The sequence below is a fragment of the Oncorhynchus gorbuscha genome, linkage group LG13 (assembly GCF_021184085.1).
Source record: "Oncorhynchus gorbuscha isolate QuinsamMale2020 ecotype Even-year linkage group LG13, OgorEven_v1.0, whole genome shotgun sequence".
Classification (NCBI taxonomy): domain Eukaryota; kingdom Metazoa; phylum Chordata; class Actinopteri; order Salmoniformes; family Salmonidae; genus Oncorhynchus; species Oncorhynchus gorbuscha.
This window is the reverse complement of record NC_060185.1, coordinates 1,493,158-1,521,058: the sequence shown is the minus strand read 5'-3', so window position 1 is coordinate 1,521,058 and position 27,901 is coordinate 1,493,158. Positions and strand designations below refer to the sequence as shown.

The following is a 27,901-nucleotide window of genomic DNA, read 5'->3' as shown; positions in this document are numbered from 1 at the left end:
GCATACCTAAGATCTTGAGTTCTGAGCTGCAGTAGATGGCTCCGTATTTGTTCTCAGCGACACACTGGTACATCCCAGAGTCAGCCTGTTGGACCTTCTGGATAATGAGCTCTCCATTCACCATCTCCACCCTGTTCTGAAACACAACATACTCCATTCACCATCTCCACCCTGTTCTGAAACACAACATACTCCATTCACCATCTCCACCCTGCTCTGAAACACAACATACTCTATTCACCATCTCCACCCTGTTCTGAAACACAACATACTCCATTCACCATCTCCACCCTGCTCTGAAACACAACATACTCTATTCACCATCTCCACCCTGCTCTGAAACACAACATACTCCATTCACCATCTCCACCCTGTTCTGAAACACAACATACTCCATTCACCATCTCCACCCTGTTCTGAAACACAACATACTCCATTCACCATCTCCACCCTGTTCTGAAACACAACATACTCCATTCACCATCTCCACCCTGTTCTGAAACACAACATACTCCATTCACCATCTCCACCCTGTTCTGAAACACAACATACTCCATTCACCATCTCCACCCTGTTCTGAAACACAACATACTCCATTCACCATCTCCACCCTGTTCTGAAACACAACATACTCCATTCACCATCTCCACCCTGTTCTGAAACACAACATACTCCATTCACCATCTCCACCCTGTTCTGAAACACAACATACTCCATTCACCATCTCCACCCTGTTCTGAAACACAACATACTCCATTCACCATCTCCACCCTGTTCTGAAACACAACATACTCCATTCACCATCTCCACCCTGCTCTGAAACACAACATACTCCATTCACCATCTCCACCCTGCTCTGAAACACAACATACTCCATTCACCATCTCCACCCTGCTCTGAAACACAACATACTCTATTCACCATCTCCACCCTGCTCTGAAACACAACATACTCCATTCACCATCTCCACCCTGCTCTGAAACACAACATACTCTATTCACCATCTCCACCCTGCTCTGAAAGACAACATACTCCATTCACCATCTCCACCCTGCTCTGAAACACAACATACTCTATTCACCATCTCCACCCTGCTCTGAAACACAACATACTCCATTCACCATCTCCACCCTGTTCTGAAACACAACATACTCCATTCACCATCTCCACCCTGCTCTGAAACACAACATACTCCATTCACCATCTCCACCCTGCTCTGAAACACAACATACTCCATTCACCATCTCCACCCTGCTCTGAAACACAACATACTCCATTCACCATCTCCACCCTGCTCTGAAACACAACATACTCTATTCACCATCTCCACCCTGCTCTGAAACACAACATACTCTATTCACCATCTCCACCCTGCTCTGAAACACAACATACTCTATTCACCATCTCCACCCTGCTCTGAAACACAACATACTCCATTCACCATCTCCACCCTGTTCTGAAACACAACATACTCCATTCACCATCTCCACCCTGTTCTGAAACACAACATACTCCATTCACCATCTCCACCCTGCTCTGAAACACAACATACTCCATTCACCATCTCCACCCTGTTCTGAAACACAACATACTCTATTCACCATCTCCACCCTGTTCTGAAACACAACATACTCCATTCACCATCTCCACCCTGTTCTGAAACACAACATACTCCATTCACCATCTCCACCCATAGGGAGATCCATACAGTAAGAGGTAAGAGGCAGTGCTGTATCATGAATACAGTCAAAGATAAGAGGCAGTGCTGCATCATGAATAGAGTCACATGTAAGAGGCAGTGCTGTATCGTGAATAGAGTCACATGTAAGAGGCAGTGCTGCATCATGAATAGAGTCACATGTAAGAGGCAGTGCTGTATCATGAATAGAGTCACATGTAAGAGGCAGTGCTGCATCATGAATAGAGTCACATGTAAGAGGCAGTGCTGCATCATGAATAGAGTCACATGTAAGAGGCAGTGCTGTATCGTGAATAGAGTCACATGTAAGAGGCAGTGCTGCATCATGAATAGAGTCACATGTAAGAGGCAGTGCTGTATCATGAATAGAGTCACATGTAAGAGGCAGTGCTGTATCATGAATAGAGTCACATGTAAGAGGCAGTGCTGTATCATGAATAGAGTCACATGTAAGAGGCAGTGCTGTATCATGAATAGAGTCACATGTAAGAGGCAGTGGTGTATCATGAATACAGGTAAGAGGCAGTGCTGTATCATGAATACAGGTAAGAGGCAGTGCTGTATCATGAATACAGGTAAGAGGCAGTGCTGTATCATGAAGACAGGTAAGAGGCAGTGCTGTATCATGAATACAGGTAAGAGGCAGTGCTGTATCATGAATACAGGTAAGAGGCAGTGCTGTATCATGAATACAGGTAAGAGGCAGTGCTGTATCATGAATACAGGTAAGAGGCAGTGCTGTATCATGAATACAGGTAAGAGGCAGTGCTGTATCATGAATACAGGTAAGAGGCAGTGCTGTATCATGAATACAGGTAAGAGGCAGTGCTGTATCATGAAGACAGGTAAGAGGCAGTACTGTAGCATGAATACAGGTAAGAGGCAGTGCAGTATCATGAATACAGTCACAGATAAGAGGCAGTGCTGCATCGTGAATACAGGTAAGAGGCAGTGCAGTATCATGAATACAGTCACAGATAAGAGGCAGTGCTGCATCGTGAATACAGGTAAGAGGCAGTGCTGTATCATGAATAGAGTCACAGGTAAGAGGCAGTGCTGTATCATGAATAGAGTCACAGGTAAGAGGTAGTGCTGTATCATGAATACAGTCACAGATAAGAGGCAGTGCTGCATCGTGAATACAGGTAAGAGGCAGTGCTGTATCATGAATACAGGGAAGAGGCAGTACTGTATCATGAATACAGGGAAGAGGCAGTACTGTATCATGAATACAGGTAAGAGGCAGTACTGTATCATGACTACAGGGAAGAGGCAGTACTGTATCATGACTACAGGGAAGAGGCAGTACTGTATCATGAATACAGGGAAGAGGCAGTACTGTATCATGAATACAGGTAAGAGGCAGTGCTGTATCATGAATACAGGGAAGAGGCAGTACTGTATCATGAATACAGGTAAGAGGCAGTGCTGTATCATGAATACAGGTAAGAGGCAGTGCTGTATCATGAATACAGGTAAGAGGCAGTACTGTATCATGACTACAGGTAAGAGGCAGTACTGTATCATGAATACAGGTAAGAGGCAGTGCTGCATCATGAATAGAGTCACAGGTAAGAGGCAGTGCTGTATCATGAATACAGGTAAGAGGCAGTGTTGTATCATGAATACAGTCACACGTAAGAGGCAGTGTTGTATCATGAATAGAGTCACAGGTAAGAGGCAGTGCTGTATCATGAATACAGGGAAGAGGCAGTACTGTATCATGAATTCAGTCACAGGTAAGAGGCAGTGCTGCATCATGAATACAGGTAAGAGGCAGTGCTGTATCATGAATAGAGTCACAGGTAAGAGGCAGTGCTGTATCATGAATACAGGTAAGAGGCAGTGCTGTATCATGAATAGAGTCACAGGTAAGAGGCAGTGCTGTATCATGAATAGAGTCACAGGTAAGAGGCAGTGCTGCATCATGAATACAGGTAAGAGGCAGTGCTGTATCATGAATAGAGTCACAGGTAAGAGGCAGTGCTGTATCATGAATAGAGTCACAGGTAAGAGGCAGTGCTGTATCATGAATACAGTCACAGGTAAGAGGCAGTGCTGCATCATGAATACAGGTAAGAGGCAGTGCTGTATCATGAATAGAGTCACAGGTAAGAGGCAGTGCTGTATCATGAATACAGTCACAGGTAAGAGGCAGTGCTGTATCGTGAATAGAGTCACAGGTAAGAGGCAGTGCTGTATCATGAATAGAGTCACAGATAAGAGGCAGTGCTGTATCATGAATAGAGTCACAGATAAGAGGCAGTGCTGTATCATGAATACAGTCACAGGTAAGAGGCAGTGCTGCATCATGAATACAGGTAAGAGGCAGTGCTGTATCATGAATAGAGTCACAGGTAAGAGGCAGTGCTGTATCATGAATAGAGTCACAGGTAAGAGGCAGTGCTGTATCGTGAATAGAGTCACAGGTAAGAGGCAGTGCTGTATCATGAATAGAGTCACAGATAAGAGGCAGTACTGTATCATGAATAGAGTCACAGATAAGAGGCAGTGCTGTATCATGAATACAGGTAAGAGGCAGTGCTGTATCATGAATACAGGTAAGAGGCAGTGCTGCATCATGAATAGAGTCACAGGTAAGAGGCAGTGCTGTATCATGAATACAGGTAAGAGGCAGTGTTGTATCATGAATACAGTCACACGTAAGAGGCAGTGTTGTATCATGAATAGAGTCACAGGTAAGAGGCAGTGCTGTATCATGAATACAGTTACAGGTAAGAGGCAGTGTTGTATCATGAATACAGTTACAGGTAAGAGGCAGTGCTGTATCATGAATAGAGTCACAGGTAAGAGGCAGTGCTGTATCATGAATACAGTTACAGGTAAGAGGCAGTGCTGTATCATGAATAAGGTCACAGGTAAGAGGCAGTGCTGTATCATGAATAAGGTCACGGGTAAGAGTTAGTGCTGTATCATGAATAAGGTCACAGGTAAGAGTTAGTGCTGCATCATGAATAAGGTCACAGGTAAGAGGCAGAATGACATACATAATTATTTGACTGTCAGACCACAGGACAGGGTTATTGTCATACCTTATTATTTGACTGTTGAAATGTCTCTGCTGTGTATTCTAGAACTGGAAATTGTCCAAATAATTGCTGTATATTCTAGAACTGGGAATTGCCTAAATAATTGCTGTGTATTCTAGAACTGGGAATTGCCTAAATAATTGCTGTGTATTCTAGAACTGGGAATTGCCTAAATAATTGCTGTGTATTCTAGAACTGGGAATTGCCTAAATAATTGCTGTGTATTCTAGAACTGGGAATTGCCTAAATAATTGCTGTGTATTCTAGAACTGGGAATTGCCTAAATAATTGCTGTGTATTCTAGAACTGTAAATTGCCTAAATAATTGCTGTGTATTCTAGAACTGGGAATTGCCTAAATAATTGCTGTGTATTCTAGAACTGTAAATTGCCTAAATAATTGCTGTGTATTCTAGAACTGTAAATTGCCTAAATAATTGCTGTGTATTCTAGAACTGGAAATTTCCCAAATAATTGCTGTATATTCTAGAACTGGAAATTGCCTAAATAATTGCTGTGCATCTTGTAACTTCCTGCCTGTGTGTTCTTCTCTGTGTGTGAGTACCTGTGGTGTGAGTACCTGTGGTATGTGTGAGTACCTGTGGTATGTGTGAGTACCTGTGGTGTGAGTACCTGTGGTATGAGTACCTGTGGTGTGAGTACCTGTGGTGTGAGTACCTGTGGTATGTGTGGTTCCCTGAGTGTGAGTACCTGTGGTATGAGTAGCTGTGGTGTGAGTACCTGTGCTGTGTGAGTAGATGTGGTGTGAGTACCTGGTTGTGAGTACCTGTGGTGTGTGTGGTTCCCGGTGTGTGAGTAGCTGTGGTGTGAGTACCTGTAGTGTGAGTACCTGTGTGTGAGTACCTGTGGTGTGTGAGTAGATGTGGTGTGAGTACCTGGTGGTGAGTACCTGTGGTGTGTGTGGTTCCCAGTGTGTGAGTAGCTGTGGTGTGAGTACCTGTGGTGTGTGAGTAGATGTGGTGTGAGTACCTGGTTGTGAGTGCCTGTGGTGTGTGTGTTTCCCGGTGTGTGAGTACCTGTGGTGTGAGTACCTGTGGTGTGTGAGTAGATGTGGTGTGAGTACCTGGTTGTGAGTACCTGTGGTGTGTGTGGTTCCCGGTGTGTGAGTACCTGTGTGTGAGTACCTGTGGTGTGAGTAGATGTGGTGTGAGTACCTGGTTGTGAGTACCTGTGGTGTGTGTGGTTCCTGGTGTGTGAGTAGCTGTGGTGTGAGTACCTGTGGTGTGAGTACCTGTGCTGTGTGAGTAGATGTGGTGTGAATACCTGGTTGTGAGTACCTGTGGTGTGTGTGGTTCCCGGTGTGTGAGTAGCTGTGGTGTGAGTACCTGTGTGTGAGTACCTGTGGTGTGAGTAGATGTGGTGTGAGTACCTGGTTGTGAGTACCTGTGGTGTGTGTGGTTCCCGGTGTGTGAGTAGATGTGGTGTGAGTACCTGGTTGTGAGTACCTGTGGTGTGTGTGGTTCCCGGTGTGTGAGTAGCTGTGGTGTGAGTACCTGTGGTGTGAGTACCTGTGGTGTGTCAAACAGCTGTGGTGTTTGAGTACCTGTGGTGTCAGTACCTGTGGTGTGTGTTTCCCGGTGTGTGAGTAGCTGTGGTGTCAGTAGCTGTGGTGTTTGAGTACCTGTGGTGTCAATACCTGTGGTGTGTGAGTAGCTGTGGTGTGAGCACCTGTCATCATGAGTACCTGTGGTGTGAGTACATGTGGTGTGAGTACCTGTGCTGTGTGAGTAGATGTGGTGTGAGTACCTGGTTGTCATACCTGTGGTGTGTTTGGTTCCCGGTGTGTGAGTAGCTGTGGTGTGAGTACCTGGTTGTGAGTACCTGTGGTGTGTGTGGTTCCCGGTGTGTCAAGTAGCTGTGGTGTGAGTACCTGTGGTGTGAGTACCTGGTTGTGAGTACCTGTGGTGTGTGTGGTTCCCGGTGTGTGAGTAGCTGTGGTGTGAGTACCTGGTTGTGAGTACCTGTGGTGTGTGTGGTTCCCGGTGTGTGAGTAGCTGTGGTATGAGTACCTGTGGTGTGAGCGGCTCTCCATTGCGGAGCCAGCGGTAGGTGGGTCTAGGCTTCCCTGTGGCCTTGCACTCCCAGTGCAGCTGATCTCCACTGTCCAACTGGCTGTCATTTATTGTGCTGATCCACTGGGGGAAGGCTGGGGAGGAGAGAACAGATGAACATCCTTATAGAGTATGGTGTGTTTGAGCTGGATGACACAACAGTATTATAGAGGATGATGTTTTCCCCTCCAGTGTTTCAGTTTGTTAGTTAGAGACCTCCCCCTTAGATATTCACTCCTGTGTTATCTATCTATCTATCTATCTATCTATCTATCTATCTATCTATCTATCTATCTATCTATCTATCTATCTATCTATCTATCTATCTATCTATCTATCTATTTATCTATCTATCTATCTATCTATCTATCTATCTATCTATCTATCTATCTATCTATCTCACACAGGTGGGTGTTTGGTCACACACACACACACACACACACACACACACACACACACACACACACACACACACACACTTGTCTTCACACACACACACACACACACTTGTCACACACACACACACACACACACACACACACACACTTTCCACAGCCTTGGGACGACATGCTTCCTGGGCACCAATATTCCCTGGCTACTCATCCCATGCACACACACACACTCTCTCAGACACTTCCTGTAATCATCCAATCAAAACACAGATAAAAGGCCATATCACCTTCTGAAAAAACATCCAATCAAAACACAGATAAAAGGCCATATCACCCTGAAAAAACATCCAATCAAAATCAGGTGGGTGTTTGGTCTTGTCACAGATAAAAGGCCATATCACCCTGAAAAAACATCCAATCAAAACACAGATAAAAGGCCATATCACCCTGAAAAAACATCCAATCAAACAACACAACAAGTGACTTTACATTCCTTAAATTCAATCTCTTTAACAGGATGATACCAGTCCGACACAGAAAGATGTTTGTCTTCAATTCATCAGGTGGGTGTTTGGTCTTGTCTTCAATTCATCAGGTGGGTGTTTGGTCTTGTCTTCAATTCATCAGGTGGGTGTTTGGTCTTGTCTTCAATTCATCAGGTGGGTGTTTGGTCTTGTCTTCATTCCATCAGGTGGGTGTTTGGTCTTGTCTTCAATTCATCAGGTGGGTGTTTGGTCTTGTCTTCAATTCATCAGGTGGGTGTTTGGTCTTGTCTTCAATTCATCAGGTGGGTGTTTGGTCTTGTCTTCATTCAAACAGGTGGGTGTTTGGTCTTGTCTTCAATTCATCAGGTGGGTGTTTGGTCTTGTCTTCAATTCATCAGGTGGGTGTTTGGTCTTGTCTTCAATTCATCAGGTGGGTGTTTGGTCTTGTCTTCAATTCATCAGGTGGGTGTTTGGTCTTGTCTTCATTCAAACAGGTGGGTGTTTGGTCTTGTCTTCATTCCATCAGGTGGGTGTTTGGTCTTGTCTTCAATTCATCAGGTGGGTGTTTGGTCTTGTCTTCAATTCATCAGGTGGGTGTTTGGTCTTGTCTTCAATTCATCAGGTGGGTGTTTGGTCTTGTCTTCAATTCATCAGGTGGGTGTTTGGTCTTGTCTTCAATTCATCAGGTGGGTGTTTGGTCTTGTCTTCAATTCAACAGGTGGGTGTTTGGTCTTGTCTTCAATTCATCAGGTGGGTGTTTGGTCTTCTCTTCATTCAATTAGGTGGGTGTTTGGTCTTGTCTTCATTCAATCAGGTGGGTGTTTGGTCTTGTCTTCATTCCATCAGGTGGGTGTTTGGTCTTGTCTTCAATTCATCAGGTGGGTGTTTGGTCTTGTCTTCAATTCATCAGGTGGGTGTTTGGTCTTGTCTTCATTCAATCAGGTGGGTGTTTGGTCTTGTCTTCATCAGGTGGGTGTTTGGTCTTGTCTTCAATTCATCAGGTGGGTGTTTGGTCTTGTCTTCATTCAATCAGGTGGGTGTTTGGTCTTGTCTTCATTCATCAGGTGGGTGTTTGGTCTTGTCTTCAATTCATCAGGTGGGTGTTTGGTCTTGTCTTCATTCAATCAGGTGGGTGTTTGGTCTTGTCTTCATTCAATCAGGTGGGTGTTTGGTCTTGTCTTCATTCAATCAGGTGGGTGTTTGGTCTTGTCTTCATTCAATCAGGTGGGTGTTTGGTCTTGTCTTCATTCAATTAGGTGGGTGTTTGGTCTTGTCTTCATTCAATTAGGTGGGTGTTTGGTCTTGTCTTCATTCAATCAGGTGGGTGTTTGGTCGGCAGTATTACCTAGCCATTATACAAGTGGCTAAATAATATGAAAAACTACAAATGTACCTCTATGTGCATCTGCATAGTAATAGAATGAAACAAATCATCTTTGAACAATTAGTTATTTGTGACGTAAACATAAACAGCAACAAAAACTGAACAGGGAGAGAAGAACAGGAAGTTGACACTATTCAGTAAGACTACATGACAGATGATAATCCATTCGACTTCCTCTCCCAAACCTAATCACTGTAAAACATGTCGCAGACTACAGGTATTTTTTCCATTGATGACATAATGCCCACTTAATCTCAGTCAGTGACATTCTCCTCCAGATAAGAGCAGACAGGACTGGGTTGACAGATATTCTACAGTAGGTAGCAGGGAGCAGACAGGACTGGGTTGACAGATATTCTACAGTAGGTAGCAGGGAGCAGACAGGACTGGGTTGATAGATATTCTACAGTAGGTATCAGGGAGAACACAGGACTGGGTTGACAGATATTCTACAGTAGTTATCAGGGAGATCACAGGACTGGGTTGAAAGATATTCTACAGTAGGTATCAGGGAGAACACAGGACTGGGTTGATAGATATTCTACAGTAGGTATCAGGGAGAACACAGGACTGGGTTGACAGATATTCTACAGTAGTTATCAGGGAGAACACAGGACTGGGTTGATAGATATTCTACAGTAGTTATCAGGGAGAACACAGGACTGGGTTGACAGATATTCTACAGTAGTTATCAGGGAGATCACAGGACTGGGTTGAAAGATATTCTACAGTAGGTATCAGGGACAGGACCAGAAGATGAATAGCAGACTGGTTTAGAGAATGGGCACAACAATAATTAGTCTTTATAACCGCCAAACACACTAGAATCCTAGTAGTATCAGTCAAGTCCAAACCAGAACAAACTGCCCAATAAAACAATGAAACAAAAGCACCGCAGTCTTTACCAATACCATATTAACACCAGAACAATGTGACTCCAGTCCAACCATCACATAACTTACTGTAGACCTGGATGTGTCCCTTAAAGACTGTTACTCCTCTGGGGTTCTCTGCTTTACATTCGTAGGTCCCTGAATCTTCCAGCTGTACATTAGGGATCTCCAGAACAGCCTGGGACTTCCTCAGACGAGCCTTCTTGGGGATGTTACCGTTCATCTTCCTCCATGTGATTGTCGGGACTGGACTAGCAGGAGAGGAGAGGGTTAATATCCTAGGTAACAGGACTAGCAGGAGAGGAGAGGGTTAATATCCTAGGTAACAGGACTAGCAGGAGAGGAGAGGGTTAATATCCTAGGTAACAGGACTAGCAGGAGAGGAGAGGGTTAATATCCTAGGTAACAGGACTAGCAGGAGAGGAGAGGGTTAATATCCTAGGTAACAGGACTAGCAGGAGAGGAGAGGGTTAATATCCTAGGTAACAGGACTAGCAGGAGAGGAGAGGGTTAAAATCCTGGGTAACAGGACTAGCAGGAGAGGAGAGGGTTAATATCCTAGGTAACAGGACTGGATAGAGGATAGTTGACAGGATTATATAGGGACTGGAGAGTGGATATTTGACAGGATTATATAGGAGACTGGAGAGTGGATATTTGACAGGATAGGAGACTGGAGAGTGGATATTTTGACAGGATAGGGGACTGGAGAGTGGATATTTGACAGGATTATATAGGAGACTGGAGAGTGGATATTTGACAGGATAGGAGACTGGAGAGTGGATATTTGACAGGATTATATAGGGGACTGGAGAGTGGATATTTGACAGGATTATATAGGGGACTGGAGAGTGGATATTTGACAGGATTATATAGGAGACTGGAGAGTGGATAGTTGACAGGATTATATAGGGGACTGGAGAGTGGATAGTTGACAGGATTATATAGGAGACTGGAGAGTGGATAGTTGACAGGATTATATAGGGGACTGGAGAGTGGACAGTTGACAGGATTATATAGGGGACTGGAGAGTGGACAGTTGACATGATTATATAGGGGACTGGAGAGTGGATATTTGACAGGATAGGAGACTGGAGAGTGGATATTTGACAGGATTATATAGGGGACTGGAGAGTGGATAGTTGACAGGGACTGGAGAGTGGATATTTGACAGGATTATATAGGGGACTGGAGAGTGGATAGTTGACAGGATTATATAGGAGACTGGAGAGTGGATAGTTGACAGGATTATATAGGAGACTGGATAGAGGATAGTTGACAGGATTATGGATATTTGACAGGGACTGGAGAGTGGATAGTTGACATGATTATATAGGGACTGGAGAGTGGATATTTGACAGGATTATATAGGGACTGGAGAGTGGATATTTGACAGGATTATATAGGGGACTGCAGAGTGGATAGTTGACAGGATAGGAGACTGGAGAGTGGACAGTTGACAGGAAAGGAGACTGGATATTTGACAGGATTATATAGGAAACTGGAGAGTGGATATTTGACTGGATTATATAGGAAACTAGAGAGTGGATATTTGACAGGATTATATAGGGGACTGGAGAGTGGATATTTGACAGGATTATAAGGGGACTGGATAGAGGATAGTTGACAGGATTATATAGGAGACTGGAGAGTGGATATTTGACAGGATTATATAGGAGACTGGAGAGTGGATATTTGACAGGATTATATAGGGGACTGGATAGAGGATAGTTGACAGGATTATATAGGAGACTGGAGAGTGGATATTTGACAGGATAGGAGACTGGAGAGTGGATATTTGACAGGATAGGAGACTGGAGAGTGGATATTTGACAGGATTATATAGGAGACTGGATAGTGGACAGTTGACAGGATTATATAGGGGACTGTAGAGTGGATATTTGACAGGATTATAAGGAGACTGGAGAGTGGATAGTTGACAGGATTATAAGGAGACTGGATAGTGGATATTTGACAGGATTATAAAGGGACTGGATAGAGGATAGTTGACAGGATTATATAGGGGACTGGAGAGTGGATATTTGACAGGATTATAAAGGGACTGGATAGAGGATAGTTGACAGGATTATATAGGGGACTGGAGAGTGGACAGTTGACAGGATAGGAGACTGGAGAGTTTATATTTGACAGGATTATATAGGGTACTGGAGAGTGGATATTTGACAGGATAGGAGACTGGAGAGTGGATATTTGACAGGATAGGAGACTGGAGAGTGGATATTTGACAGGATTATATAGGGGACTGGAGAGTGGATATTTGACAGGATTATATAGGGGACTGCAGAGTGGATAGTTGACAGGATTATATAGGGGACTGGAGAGTGGATAGTTGACAGGATTATATAGGGGACTGGAGAGTGGATAGTTGACAGGATTATATAGGGGACTGGAGAGTGGATAGTTGACAGGATAGGAGACTGGAGAGTGGATATTTGACAGGATTATATAGGGGACTGGATAGTGGATATTTGACAGGATTATATAGGGGACTGGAGAGTGGATATTTGACAGGATAGGAGACTGGAGAGTGGATATTTGACAGGATTATATAGGGGACTGGATAGTGGATATTTGACAGGATTATATAGGGGACTGCAGAGTGGATAGTTGACAGGAAAGGAGACTGGATATTTGACAGGATTATATAGGGGACTGGAGAGTGGATATTTGACAGGATATGAGACTGGAGAGTGGACAGTTGACAGGAAAGGAGACTGGATATTTGACAGGATTATATAGGAAACTGGAGAGTGGATATTTGACTGGATTATATAGGAAACTAGAGAGTGGATATTTGACAGGATTATATAGGGGACTGGAGAGTGGATATTTGACAGGATTATAACGGGACTGGATAGAGGATAGTTGACAGGATTATAAGGGGACTGGACTGGATAGGAGACTGGAGAGTATATTTTGACAGGATTATATAGGAGACTTATATAGGAGACTGTGGATATTTGACAGGATTATATAGGAGACTGGAGAGTGGATATTTGACAGGATTATATAGGGGACTGGATAGAGGATAGTTGACAGGATTATATAGGAGACTGGAGAGTGGATATTTGACAGGATAGGAGACTGGAGAGTGGATATTTGACAGGATAGGAGACTGGAGAGTGGATAGTTGACAGGATAGGAGACTGGAGAGTGGATATTTGACAGGATTATATAGGAGACTGGAGAGTGGATATTTGACAGGATTATATAGGAGACTGGAGAGTGGATATTTGACAGGATTATATAGGAGACTGGATAGTGGACAGTTGACAGGATTATATAGGGGACTGTAGAGTGGATATTTGACAGGATTATAAGGAGACTGGAGAGTGGATAGTTGACAGGATTATAAGGAGACTGGATAGTGGATATTTGACAGGATTATAAAGGGACTGGATAGAGGATAGTTGACAGGATTATATAGGGGACTGGAGAGTGGATATTTGACAGGATTATAAAGGGACTGGATAGAGGATAGTTGACAGGATTATATAGGGGACTGGAGAGTGGACAGTTGACAGGATAGGAGACTGGAGAGTTTATATTTGACAGGATTATATAGGGTACTGGAGAGTGGATATTTGACAGGATAGGAGACTGGAGAGTGGATATTTGACAGGATAGGAGACTGGAGAGTGGATATTTGACAGGATAGGAGACTGGAGAGTGGATATTTGACAGGATTATATAGGGGACTGGAGAGTGGATATTTGACAGGATTATATAGGGGACTGGATAGAGGATAGTTGACAGGATTATATAGGGTACTGGAGAGTGGACAGTTGACAGGATAGGAGACTGGAGAGTGGATATTTGACAGGATATTTGATATAGGAGACTGGAGAGTGGATATTTGACAGGATTATATAGGAGACTGGAGAGTGGATATTTGACAGGATTATATAGGAGACTGGATAGTGGATATTTGACAGGATTATATAGGGGACTGTAGAGTGGATATTTGACTGGATTATATTTGAGACTGGAGACTGAGTGGATAGTTGACAGGATTATAAGGAGACTGGATAGTGGATATTTGACAGGATTATAAAGGGACTGGATAGAGGATAGTTGACAGGATTATATAGGGGACTGGAGAGTGGACAGTTGACAGGATAGGAGACTGGAGAGTTTATATTTGACAGGATTATATAGGGACTGGATATTTGACAGGATTATATAGGGACTGAGTGGATATTTGACAGGATAGGAGACTGGAGAGTGGATATTTGACAGGATAGGAGACTGGAGAGTGGATATTTGACAGGATTATATAGGGGACTGGAGAGTGGATAGTTGACAGGATTATATAGGGGACTGCAGAGTGGATAGTTGACAGGATAGGAGACTGGAGAGTGGATAGTTGACAGGATTATATAGGGGACTGGAGAGTGGATAGTTGACAGGATATGAGACTGGAGAGTGGACAGTTGACAGGAAAGGAGACTGGATATTTGACAGGATTATATAGGAAACTGGAGAGTGGATATTTGACTGGATTATATAGGAAACTAGAGAGTGGATATTTGACAGGATTATATAGGGGACTGGAGAGTGGATATTTGACAGGATTATAAGGGGACTGGATAGAGGATAGTTGACAGGATTATAAGGGGACTGGATAGAGGATAGTTGACAGGATTATATAGGAGACTGGAGAGTGGATATTTGACAGGATTATATAGGAGACTGGAGAGTGGATATTTGACAGGATTATATAGGGGACTGGATAGAGGATAGTTGACAGGATTATATAGGAGACTGGAGAGTGGATATTTGACAGGATTATATAGGAGACTGGATAGTGGATAGTTGACAGGATTATATAGGGGACTGGAGAGTGGATTGACAGGATTGACTGGATTATAAGGATATTTGAGGAGACTGGAGAGTGGATAGTTGACAGGATTATAAGGAGACTGGATAGTGGATATTTGACAGGATTATAAAGGGACTGGATAGAGGATAGTTGACAGGATTATATAGGGGACTGGAGAGTGGATATTTGACAGGATTATAAAGGGACTGGATAGACAGGATAGTTGACAGGATTATATAGGGGACTGGAGAGTGGACAGTTGACAGGATAGGAGACTGGAGAGTTTATATTTGACAGGATTATATAGGAGACTGGAGAGTGGATATTTGACAGGATAGGAGACTGGAGAGTGGATATTTGACAGGATAGGAGACTGGAGAGTGGATATTTGAGAGTGGATATTTGACAGGATAGGAGACTGGAGAGTGGATATTTGACAGGATTATATAGGGGACTGGAGAGTGGATATTTGACAGGATAGGAGACTGGAGAGTGGATATTTGACAGGATAGGAGACTGGAGAGTGGATATTTGACAGGATAGGAGACTGGAGAGTGGACAGTTGACAGGATAGGAGACTGGAGAGTGGATATTTGACAGGATTATATAGGGGACTGGAGAGTGGATATTTGACAGGATTATATAGGGGACTGGAGAGTGGATAGTTGACAGGATAGGAGACTGGAGAGTGGATATTTGACAGGATTATATAGGGGACTGGAGAGTGGATAGTTGACAGGATTATATAGGAGACTGGATAGAGGATATTTGACAGGATTATATAGGAGACTGGATATTTGACAGGATTATATAGGATACTGGAGAGTGGATAGTTGACAGGATAGGAGACTGGAGAGTGGATAGTTGACAGGATTATATAGGGGACTGGATAGAGGATAGTTGACAGGATTATAAGGGGACTGGATAGAGGATAGGAGACTGGAGAGTGATAGTTGACAGGATTATATAGGAGACTGGATAGTGGACAGTTGACAGGATTATATAGGGGACTGCAGAGTGGATATTTGACAGGATTATATAGGAGACTGGAGAGTGTATAGTTGACAGGATTATAAAGAGACTGGATAGTGGATATTTGACAGGATTATATAGGGGACTGGAGAGTGGATATTTGACAGGATATGAGACTGGAGAGTGGATATTTGACAGGATTATATAGGGGACTGCAGAGTGGATATTTGACAGGATTATATAGGAGAATGGAGAGTGGATATTTGACAGGATATGAGACTGGATAGAGGATAGTTGACAGGATTATATAGGGGACTGCAGAGTGGATATTTGACAGGATTATATAGGAGACTGGATAGAGGACAGTTGACAGGATTATATAGGAGACTGGATAGAGGATAGTTGACAGGATTATATAGGGGACTGGAGAGTGGATATTTGTTAGGTAGGACACAGGCTAAATTCCACGCATCCTTACAATATAATCTGATACATAATACATGTGTGTTTTGCATCCATACCCTAACACCTTGTTGTGTACATACTTCCCAGTGTGAATTCTATGGTGTTGCCTTCAACGAATGTGATCTGTATTATCAATATTTCTTCTTTCCCAACATTCTCCTCCCCTTTACATATGCATCATGTCACTAAGTATTATTGTAAAAAAAACACTTGAAAACTCCATGGTTCATCTCAAGAGATTTCATCTCTTGAACTGATATATATAGTCCAGGGTATCTCTGATATATATAGTCCAGGGTATCTCTGATATATATAGTCCAGGGTATCTCTGATATATATAGTCCAGGGTATCTCTGATATATATAGTCCAGGGTATCTCTGATATATATAGTCCAGGGTGAACTGAGATGTTATAGTCCAGGGTATCTCTGATATATATAGTCCAGGGTGAACTGAGATGTCAAAGTCCAGGGTGAACTGAGATGTTATAGTCCAGGGTATCTCTGATATATATAGTCCAGGGTGAACTGAGATGTCAAAGTCCAGGGTGAACTGAGATGTTATAGTCCAGGGTGAACTGAGATGTCATAGTCCAGGGTATCTCTGATATATATAGTCCAGGGTATCTCTGATATATATAGTCCAGGGTATCTCTGATATATATAGTCCAGGGTGAACTGAGATGTTATAGTCCAGGGTATCTCTGATATATATAGTCCAGGGTATCTCTGATATATATAGTCCAGGGTATCTCTGAGATGTTATAGTCCAGGGTATCTCTGATATATATAGTCCAGGGTATCTCTGATATATATAGTCCAGGGTGAACTGAGATGTTATAGTCCAGGGTATCTCTGATATATATAGTCCAGGGTGAACTGAGATGTCAAAGTCCAGGGTGAACTGAGATGTTATAGTCCAGGGTGAACTGAGATGTTATAGTCCAGGGTATCTCTGATATATATAGTCCAGGGTATCTCTGATATATATAGTCCAGGGTATCTCTGATATGTTATAGTCCAGGGTATCTCTGATATATATAGTCCAGGGTATCTCTGATATATATAGTCCAGGGTATCTCTGATATATATAGTCCAGGGTATCTCTGATATATATAGTCCAGGGTATCTCTGATATATATAGTCCAGGGTATCTCTGATATATATAGTCCAGGGTATCTCTGATATATATAGTCCAGGGTATCTCTGATATATATAGTCCAGGGTATCTCTGATATATATAGTCCAGGGTGAACTGAAATGTTATAGTCCAGGGTATCTCTGATATATAGTCCAGGGTATCTCTGATATATATAGTCCAGGGTGAACTGAGATGTTATAGTCCAGGGTATCTCTGATATATATAGTCCAGGGTATCTCTGATATATATAGTCCAGGGTATCTCTGATATATATAGTCCAGGGTATCTCTGATATATATAGTCCAGGGTATCTCTGATATATATATAGTCCAGGGTATCTCTGATATATATAGTCCAGGGTATCTCTGATATATATAGTCCAGGGTGAACTGAGATGTTATAGTCCAGGGTGAACTGAGATGTTATAGTCCAGGGTATCTCTGATATATATAGTCCAGGGTATCTCTGATATATATAGAGTCCAGGGTGAACTGAGATGTTATAGTCCAGGGTGAACTGAGATGTTATAGTCCAGGGTATCTCTGATATATATAGTCCAGGGTGAACTGAGATGTTATAGTCCAGGGTATCTCTGATATATATAGTCCAGGGTATCTCTGATATATATAGTCCAGGGTGAACTGAGATGTTATAGTCCAGGGTATCTCTGATATATATAGTCCAGGGTATCTCTGATATATATAGTCCAGGGTGAACTGAGATGTTATAGTCCAGGGTATCTCTGATATATATAGTCCAGGGTATCTCTGATATATATAGTCCAGGGTGAACTGAGATGTTATAGTCCAGGGTATCTCTGATATATATAGTCCAGGGTATCTCTGATATATATAGTCCAGGGTGAACTGAGATGTTATAGTCCAGGGTGAACTGAGATGTTATAGTCCAGGGTATCTCTGATATATATAGTCCAGGGTATCTCTGATATATATAGTCCAGGGTATCTCTGATATATATAGTCCAGGGTGAACTGAGATGTTATAGTCCAGGGTATCTCTGATATATATAGTCCAGGGTATCTCTGATATATATAGTCCAGGGTATCTCTGATATATATAGTCCAGGGTCTGAGATATTATAGTCCAGGGTGATACTATAGTCCAGGGTGAACTGAGATGTTATAGTCCAGGGTATCTCTGATATATATAGTCCAGGGTATCTCTGATATATATAGTCCAGGGTGAACTGAGATGTTATAGTCCAGGGTATCTCTGATATATATAGTCCAGGGTGAACTGAGATGTTATAGTCCAGGGTATCTCTGATATATATAGTCCAGGGTGAACTGAGATGTTATAGTCCAGGGTATCTCTGATATATATAGTCCAGGGTGAACTGAGATGTTATAGTCCAGGGTATCTCTGATATATATAGTCCAGGGTATCTCTGATATATATAGTCCAGGGTATCTCTGATATATATAGTCCAGGGTGAACTGAGATGTTATAGTCCAGGGTATCTCTGATATATATAGTCCAGGGTATCTCTGATATATATAGTCCAGGGTGAACTGAGATGTTATAGTCCAGGGTATCTCTGATATATATAGTCCAGGGTGAACTGAGATGTTATAGTCCAGGGTATCTCTGATATATATAGTCCAGGGTATCTCTGATATATATAGTCCAGGGTATCTCTGATATATATATAGTCCAGGGTATCTCTGATATATATATATAGTCCAGGGTATCTCTGATATATATATAGTCCAGGGTGAACTGAGATGTTATAGTCCAGGGTATCTCTGAACCAGGGTGAGATGTTATAGTCCAGGGTATCTCTGATATATATAGTCCAGGGTGAACTGAGATGTTATAGTCCAGGGTATCTCTGATATATATAGTCCAGGGTATCTCTGATATATATATAGTCCAGGGTATCTCTGATATATATAGTCCAGGGTGAACTGAGATGTTATAGTCCAGGGTATCTCTGATATATATAGTCCAGGGTATCTCTGATATATATAGTCCAGGGTGAACTGAGATGTTATAGTCCAGGGTATCTCTGATATATATAGTCCAGGGTGAACTGAGATGTTATAGTCCAGGGTATCTCTGATATATATAGTCCAGGGTATCTCTGATATATATAGTCCAGGGTGAACTGAGATGTTATAGTCCAGGGTGAACTGAGATGTTATAGTCCAGGGTATCTCTGATATATATAGTCCAGGGTATCTCTGATATATATAGTCCAGGGTATCTCTGATATATATAGTCCAGGGTATCTCTGATATATATAGTCCAGGGTATCTCTGATATATATAGTCCAGGGTATCTCTGATATATATAGTCCAGGGTATCTCTGATATATATAGTCCAGGGTATCTCTGATATATATATAGTCCAGGGTATCTCTGATATATATAGTCCAGGGTGAACTGAGATGTTATAGTCCAGGGTATCTCTGATATATATAGTCCAGGGTATCTCTGATATATATAGTCCAGGGTATCTCTGATATATATAGTCCAGGGTATCTCTGATATATATAGTCCAGGGTATCTCTGATATATATAGTCCAGGGTATCTCTGATATATATAGTCCAGGGTATCTCTGATATATATAGTCCAGGGTATCTCTGATATATATAGTCCAGGGTATCTCTGATATATATAGTCCAGGGTATCTCTGATATGTTATAGTCCAGGGTATCTCTGATATATATAGTCCAGGGTATCTCTGATATATATAGTCCAGGGTGAACTGAGATGTTATAGTCCAGGGTGAACTGAGATGTTATAGTCCAGGGTATCTCTGATATATATAGTCCAGGGTATCTCTGATATATATAGTCCAGGGTATCTCTGATATATATAGTCCAGGGTGAACTGAGATGTTATAGTCCAGGGTGAACTGAGATGTTATAGTCCAGGGTATCTCTGATATATATAGTCCAGGGTATCTCTGATATATATAGTCCAGGGTATCTCTGATATATATAGTCCAGGGTGAACTGAGATGTTATAGTCCAGGGTATCTCTGATATATATAGTCCAGGGTATCTCTGATATATATAGTCCAGGGTGAACTGAGATGTTATAGTCCAGGGTATCTCTGATATATATAGTCCAGGGTGAACTGAGATGTTATAGTCCAGGGTATCTCTGATATATATAGTCCAGGGTATCTCTGATATATATAGTCCAGGGTATCTCTGATATATATAGTCCAGGGTATCTCTGATATATATAGTCCAGGGTATCTCTGATATATATAGTCCAGGGTATCTCTGATATATATAGTCCAGGGTATCTCTGATATATATAGTCCAGGGTATCTCTGATATATATAGTCCAGGGTGAACTGAGATGTTATAGTCCAGGGTGAACTGAGATGTTATAGTCCAGGGTATCTCTGATATATATAGTCCAGGGTATCTCTGATATATATAGTCCAGGGTATCTCTGATATATATAGTCCAGGGTGAACTGAGATGTTATAGTCCAGGGTATCTCTGATATATATAGTCCAGGGTATCTCTGATATATATAGTCCAGGGTATCTCTGATATATATAGTCCAGGGTATCTCTGATATATATAGTCCAGGGTGAACTGAGATGTTATAGTCCAGGGTGAACTGAGATGTTATAGTCCAGGGTATCTCTGATATATATAGTCCAGGGTATCTCTGATATATATAGTCCAGGGTATCTCTGATATATATAGTCCAGGGTATCTCTGATATATATAGTCCAGGGTATCTCTGATATATATAGTCCAGGGTATCTCTGATATATATAGTCCAGGGTATCTCTGATATATATAGTCCAGGGTATCCAGGGTCTGATATATATAGTCCAGGGTGAACTGAGATGTTATAGTCCAGGGTATCTCTGATATATATAGTCCAGGGTATCTCTGATATATATAGTCCAGGGTATCTCTGATATATATAGTCCAGGGTATCTCTGATATATATAGTCCAGGGTATCTCTGATATATATAGTCCAGGGTATCTCTGATATATATAGTCCAGGGTATCTCTGATATATATAGTCCAGGGTGAACTGATATGTTATAGTCCAGGGTATCTCTGATATATATAGTCCAGGGTGAACTGAGATGTTATAGTCCAGGGTATCTCTGATATATATAGTCCAGGGTATCTCTGATATATATAGTCCAGGGTATCTCTGATATATATAGTCCAGGGTATCTCTGATATATATAGTCCAGGGTATCTCTGATATATATAGTCCAGGGTATCTCTGATATATATAGTCCAGGGTATCTCTGATATATATAGTCCAGGGTGAACTGAGATGTTATAGTCCAGGGTATCTCTGATATATATAGTCCAGGGTGAACTGAGATGTTATAGTCCAGGGTATCTCTGATATATATAGTCCAGGGTATCTCTGATATATATAGTCCAGGGTGAACTGAGATGTTATAGTCCAGGGTATCTCTGATATATATAGTCCAGGGTATCTCTGATATATATAGTCCAGGGTATCTCTGATATATATAGTCCAGGGTATCTCTGATATATATAGTCCAGGGTGAACTGAGATGTTATCTCTGAGATGTTATAGTCCAGGGTATCTCTGATATATATAGTCCAGGGTATCTCTGATATATATAGTCCAGGGTATCTCTGATATATATAGTCCAGGGTGATCTCTGATATATATAGTCCAGATCTCTGATATATATAGTCCAGGGTATCTCTGATGTTATAGTCCAGGGTATCTCTGATATATATAGTCCAGGGTATCTCTGATATATATAGTCCAGGGTATCTCTGATATATATAGTCCAGGGTATCTCTGATATATATAGTCCAGGGTATCTCTGATATATATAGTCCAGGGTATCTCTGATATATATAGTCCAGGGTATCTCTGATATGTTATAGTCCAGGGTGAACTCTGATATGTTATAGTCCAGGGTATCTCTGATATATATAGTCCAGGGTATCTCTGATATATATAGTCCAGGGTATCTCTGATATATATAGTCCAGATGTTATAGTCCAGGGTATCTCTGATATATATAGTCCAGGGTATCTCTGATATATATAGTCCAGGGTATCTCTGATATATATAGTCCAGGGTGAACTGATATGTTATAGTCCAGGGTGATCTGAGATGTATATAGTCCAGGGTATCTCTGATATATATAGTCCAGGGTGAACTGAGATATTATAGTCCAGGGTATCTCTGATATATATAGTCCAGGGTATCTCTGATATGTTATATAGTCCAGGGTATCTCTGATATATATAGTCCAGGGTGAACTGATATGTTATAGTCCAGGGTATCTCTGATATATATAGTCCAGGGTATCTCTGATATATATAGTCCAGGGTGATACTCTGAGATGTTATAGTCCAGGGTATCTCTGATATATATAGTCCAGGGTGAACTGATATGTTATAGTCCAGGGTATCTCTGATATATATAGTCCAGGGTATCTCTGATATATATAGTCCAGGGTATCTCTGATATATATAGTCCAGGGTATCTCTGATATATATAGTCCAGGGTATCTCTGATATATATAGTCCAGGGTATCTCTGATATATTATAGTCCAGGGTGAACTGATATATTGTAGTCCAGGGTATCTCTGATATATATAGTCCAGGGTATCTCTGATATATATAGTCCAGGGTATCTCTGATATATATAGTCCAGGGTATCTCTGATATATATAGTCCAGGGTATCTCTGATATATATAGTCCAGGGAATCTCTGATATATAGTCCAGGGTATCTCTGATATATATAGTCCAGGGTATCTCTGAACTATGTTATAGTCCAGGGTGAACTGAGATATTATAGTCCAGGGTATCTCTGATATATATAGTCCAGGGTATCTCTGATATATATAGTCCAGGGTATCTCTGATATATATAGTCCAGGGTATCTCTGATATATATAGTCCAGGGTATCTCTGAATATGTCCAGATCTCTGATATATATAGTCCAGGGTATCTCTGATATATTATAGTCCAGGGTATCTCTGATATATATAGTCCAGGGTATCTCTGATATATATAGTCCAGGGTATCTCTGATATATATAGTCCAGGGTGATCTCTGATATATATAGTCCAGGGTATCTCTGATATATATAGTCCAGGGTATCTCTGATATATATAGTCCAGGGTATCTCTGATATATATAGTCCAGGGTATCTCTGATATATATAGTCCAGGGTATCTCTGAGATGTTATAGTCCAGGGTATCTCTGATATATATAGTCCAGGGTATCTCTGATATATATAGTCCAGGGTATCTCTGATATATATAGTCCAGGGTATCTCTGATATGTTATAGTCCAGGGTATCTCTGATATATATAGTCCAGGGTATCTCTGATATATATAGTCCAGGGTATCTCTGATATATATAGTCCAGGGTATCTCTGATATATATAGTCCAGGGTATCTCTGATATATATAGTCCAGGGTATCTCTGATATATATAGTCCAGGGTATCTCTGATATATATAGTCCAGGGTGAACTGAGATGTTATAGTCCAGGGTATCTCTGATATATATAGTCCAGGGTATCTCTGATATATATAGTCCAGGGTATCTCTGATATATATAGTCCAGGGTGAACTGAGATGTTATAGTCCAGGGTATCTCTGATATATATAGTCCAGGGTATCTCTGATATGTTATAGTCCAGGGTATCTCTGATATATATAGTCCAGGGTATCTCTGATATATATAGTCCAGGGTATCTCTGAACTGAGATATATTATAGTCCAGGGTATCTCTGATATATATAGTCCAGGGTATCTCTGATATATATAGTCCAGGGTGATCTCTGATATATTATAGTCCAGGGTATCTCTGATATATATAGTCCAGGGTATCTCTGATATATATAGTCCAGGGAATCTCTGATATATATAGTCCAGGGTGAACTGAGATGTTATAGTCCAGGGTATCTCTGATATATATAGTCCAGGGTATCTCTGATATATATAGTCCAGGGTATCTCTGATATGTTATAGTCCAGGGTATCTCTGATATATATAGTCCAGGGTATCTCTGATATATATAGTCCAGGGTATCTCTGATATATATAGTCCAGGGTATCTCTGATATATATAGTCCAGGGTATCTCTGATATGTTATAGTCCAGGGTATCTCTGATATATATAGTCCAGGGTATCTCTGATATATATAGTCCAGGGTATCTCTGATATATATAGTCCAGGGTATCTCTGATATATATAGTCCAGGGTATCTCTGATATATATAGTCCAGGGTATCTCTGATATATATAGTCCAGGGTATCTCTGATATATATAGTCCAGGGTATCTCTGATATATATAGTCCAGGGTATCTCTGATATGTTATAGTCCAGGGTATCTCTGATATATATAGTCCAGGGTATCTCTGATATATATAGTCCAGGGTATCTCTGATATATATAGTCCAGGGTATCTCTGATATATATAGTCCAGGGTATCTCTGATATATATAGTCCAGGGTATCTCTGATATGTTATAGTCCAGGGTATCTCTGATATATATAGTCCAGGGTATCTCTGATATATATAGTCCAGGGTATCTCTGATATATATAGTCCAGGGTATCTCTGATATATATAGTCCAGGGTATCTCTGATATATATAGTCCAGGGTATCTCTGATATATATAGTCCAGGGTATCTCTGATATATTATAGTCCAGGGTATCTCTGATATATATAGTCCAGGGTATCTCTGATATATATATTCCAGGGTATCTCTGATATATATAGTCCAGGGTATCTCTGATATATATAGTCCAGGGTATCTCTGATATATATAGTCCAGGGTATCTCTGATATATTATAGTCCAGGGTATCTCTGATATGTTATAGTCCAGGGTATCTCTGATATATATAGTCCAGGGTATCTCTGATATATATAGTCCAGGGTATCTCTGATATATATAGTCCAGGGTATCTCTGATATGTTATAGTCCAGGGTATCTCTGATATATATAGTCCAGGGTATCTCTGATATGTTATAGTCCAGGGTATCTCTGATATATATAGTCCAGGGTATCTCTGATATATATAGTCCAGGGTGATCTCTGATATGTTATAGTCCAGGGTATCTCTGATATATATAGTCCAGGGTATCTCTGATATATATAGTCCAGGGTATCTCTGATATATATAGTCCAGGGTATCTCTGATATATATAGTCCAGGGTATCTCTGATATGTTATAGTCCAGGGTATCTCTGATATGTTATAGTCCAGGGTATCTCTGATATGTTATAGTCCAGGGTATCTCTGATATGTTATAGTCCAGGGTATCTCTGATATATATAGTCCAGGGTATCTCTGATATATATAGTCCAGGGTATCTCTGATATATATAGTCCAGGGTATCTCTGATATATATAGTCCAGGGTATCTCTGATATATATAGTCCAGGGTATCTCTGATATATATAGTCCAGGGTATCTCTGATATATATAGTCCAGGGTATCTCTGATATATATAGTCCAGGGTATCTCTGATATATATAGTCCAGGGTATCTGATATGTTATAGTCTATCTCTGATATGTTATAGTCCAGGGTATCTCTGATATGTTATAGTCCAGGGTATCTCTGATATATATAGTCCAGGGTATCTCTGATATATATAGTCCAGGGTATCTCTGATATATATAGTCCAGGGTATCTCTGATATATATAGTCCAGGGTATCTCTGATATATATAGTCCAGGGTATCTCTGATATATATAGTCCAGGGTATCTCTGATATATATAGTCCAGGGTATCTCTGATATATATAGTCCAGGGTATCTCTGATATATATAGTCCAGGGTATCTCTGATATATATAGTCCAGGGTATCTCTGATATGTTATAGTCCAGGAGAACCATCTCTGATATATATAGTCCAGGGTATCTCTGATATATATAGTCCAGGGTATCTCTGATATATATAGTCCAGCTGAGAACCATCTCTGATATGTTATAGTCCAGGGTATCTCTGATATATATAGTCCAGGGAATCTCTGATATATATAGTCCAGGGTATCTCTGATATATATAGTCCATCCAGCTGAGTATCTCTGATATATATAGTCCAGGGTATCTCTGAGTCTCTCTATATATAGTCCAGGAGAACCATCTCTGATATATATAGTCCAGGGTATCTCTGAGTCTCTCTCTACCCAAACGACCTCCAGCTGAGAACCATGTCTCTGACTACATGATATGTATAGTCCAGGGTATCTCTGAGTCTCTCTCTACCCAAACGACCTCCAGCTGAGAACCATGTCTCTGACTACATGATATATATAGTCCAGGGTATCTCTGATATATATAGTCCAGGGTATCTCTGATATATATAGTCCAGGGTATCTCTGATATATATAGTCCAGGGTATCTCTGAGTCTCTCTCTACCCAAACGACCTCCAGCTGAGAACCATGTCTCTGACTACATGATATATATAGTCCAGGGTATCTCTGATATATATAGTCCAGGGTATCTCTGAGTCTCTCTCTACCCAAATGACCTCCAGCTGAGAACCATGTCTCTGACTACATGATATATATAGTCCAGGGTATCTCTGAGTCTCTCTCTACCCAAACGACCTCCAGCTGAGAACCATGTCTCTGACTACATGATATATATAGTCCAGGGTATCTCTGAGTCTCTCTCTACCCAAACGACCTCCAGCTGAGAACCATGTCTCTGACTACATGATATATTCAGATCAGGTTACCAGTCCAACTAATCATCATGATTTCTATGATTAGTGTGTGTGTGGCTGTTCATCATCTGTTTGTTGATGCTCCTCTATGCCCTTGTGACTGCTCTGCTCTCTCTATGATAGACGGGTTGAACATGTAGCAAGAGAATGTCAGACTATACTATATTACTATATGAAGCTGTGTATGACAGCTCTCAGACAGATGGAACTGTGACAGACAGGGAACCGCCGGTGCTCCCATCCATCATCCATCATCCATCACTCGGCCTATCCATCATCTATCATCCATCATCGATCACTCGGCCCATCCATCATCCATCACTCGGCTATTCCATCAGCTATCATCCATCACTCGGCCCATTCATCATCCATCATCCATCACTCGCCCCTCCATCAGCTATCATTCATCACTCGGCCCATCCATCATCCATCACTCGGCCATTCCATCAGCTATCATCCATCACTCGGCCCATCCATCATCCATCATCCATCCCTCGGCCCATCCATCATCCATCACTAGGCTCATCCATAAGTCGGCCATTCCATCATCCATAAGTCGGCCATTCCATCATCTATCATCCATCACTCGGCCCATTCATCATCTATCATCCATCACTCGGCCCATCCGCCATCCATCACTCGGCCCATCCGCCATCCATCACTCGCCCATCCATCATCCATCACTCGCCCCTCCATCATCCATCACTCGACCCATTCATCATCCATCATCCATCACTCGACCCATTCATCATCCATCATCCATCACTCGGCCCATCCATCATCCATCACTCGGCCCATCC

At 41.5% G+C, this 27,901-nt stretch overlaps 1 protein-coding gene across 3 annotated transcripts in view; it reads right to left on the bottom strand.

Annotated features, from left to right (window-relative positions):
• The window catches only part of LOC123993861 (contactin-5-like), a 253,341-nt gene that overhangs the window by 187,397 nt on the left and 38,043 nt on the right, over nt 1-27,901 (bottom strand). For all 3 annotated transcript variants that reach the window (XM_046296320.1, XM_046296321.1, XM_046296322.1), the window contains exons 3-5: nt 10,044-10,225; nt 6,779-6,915; nt 7-136 (exon numbers count right to left, since the gene is read on the bottom strand). In XM_046296320.1, coding sequence (XP_046152276.1) covers nt 7-136; nt 6,779-6,915; nt 10,044-10,225 — 449 coding nt within the window. The remainder of the gene's footprint in view (nt 1-6; nt 137-6,778; nt 6,916-10,043; nt 10,226-27,901) is intronic.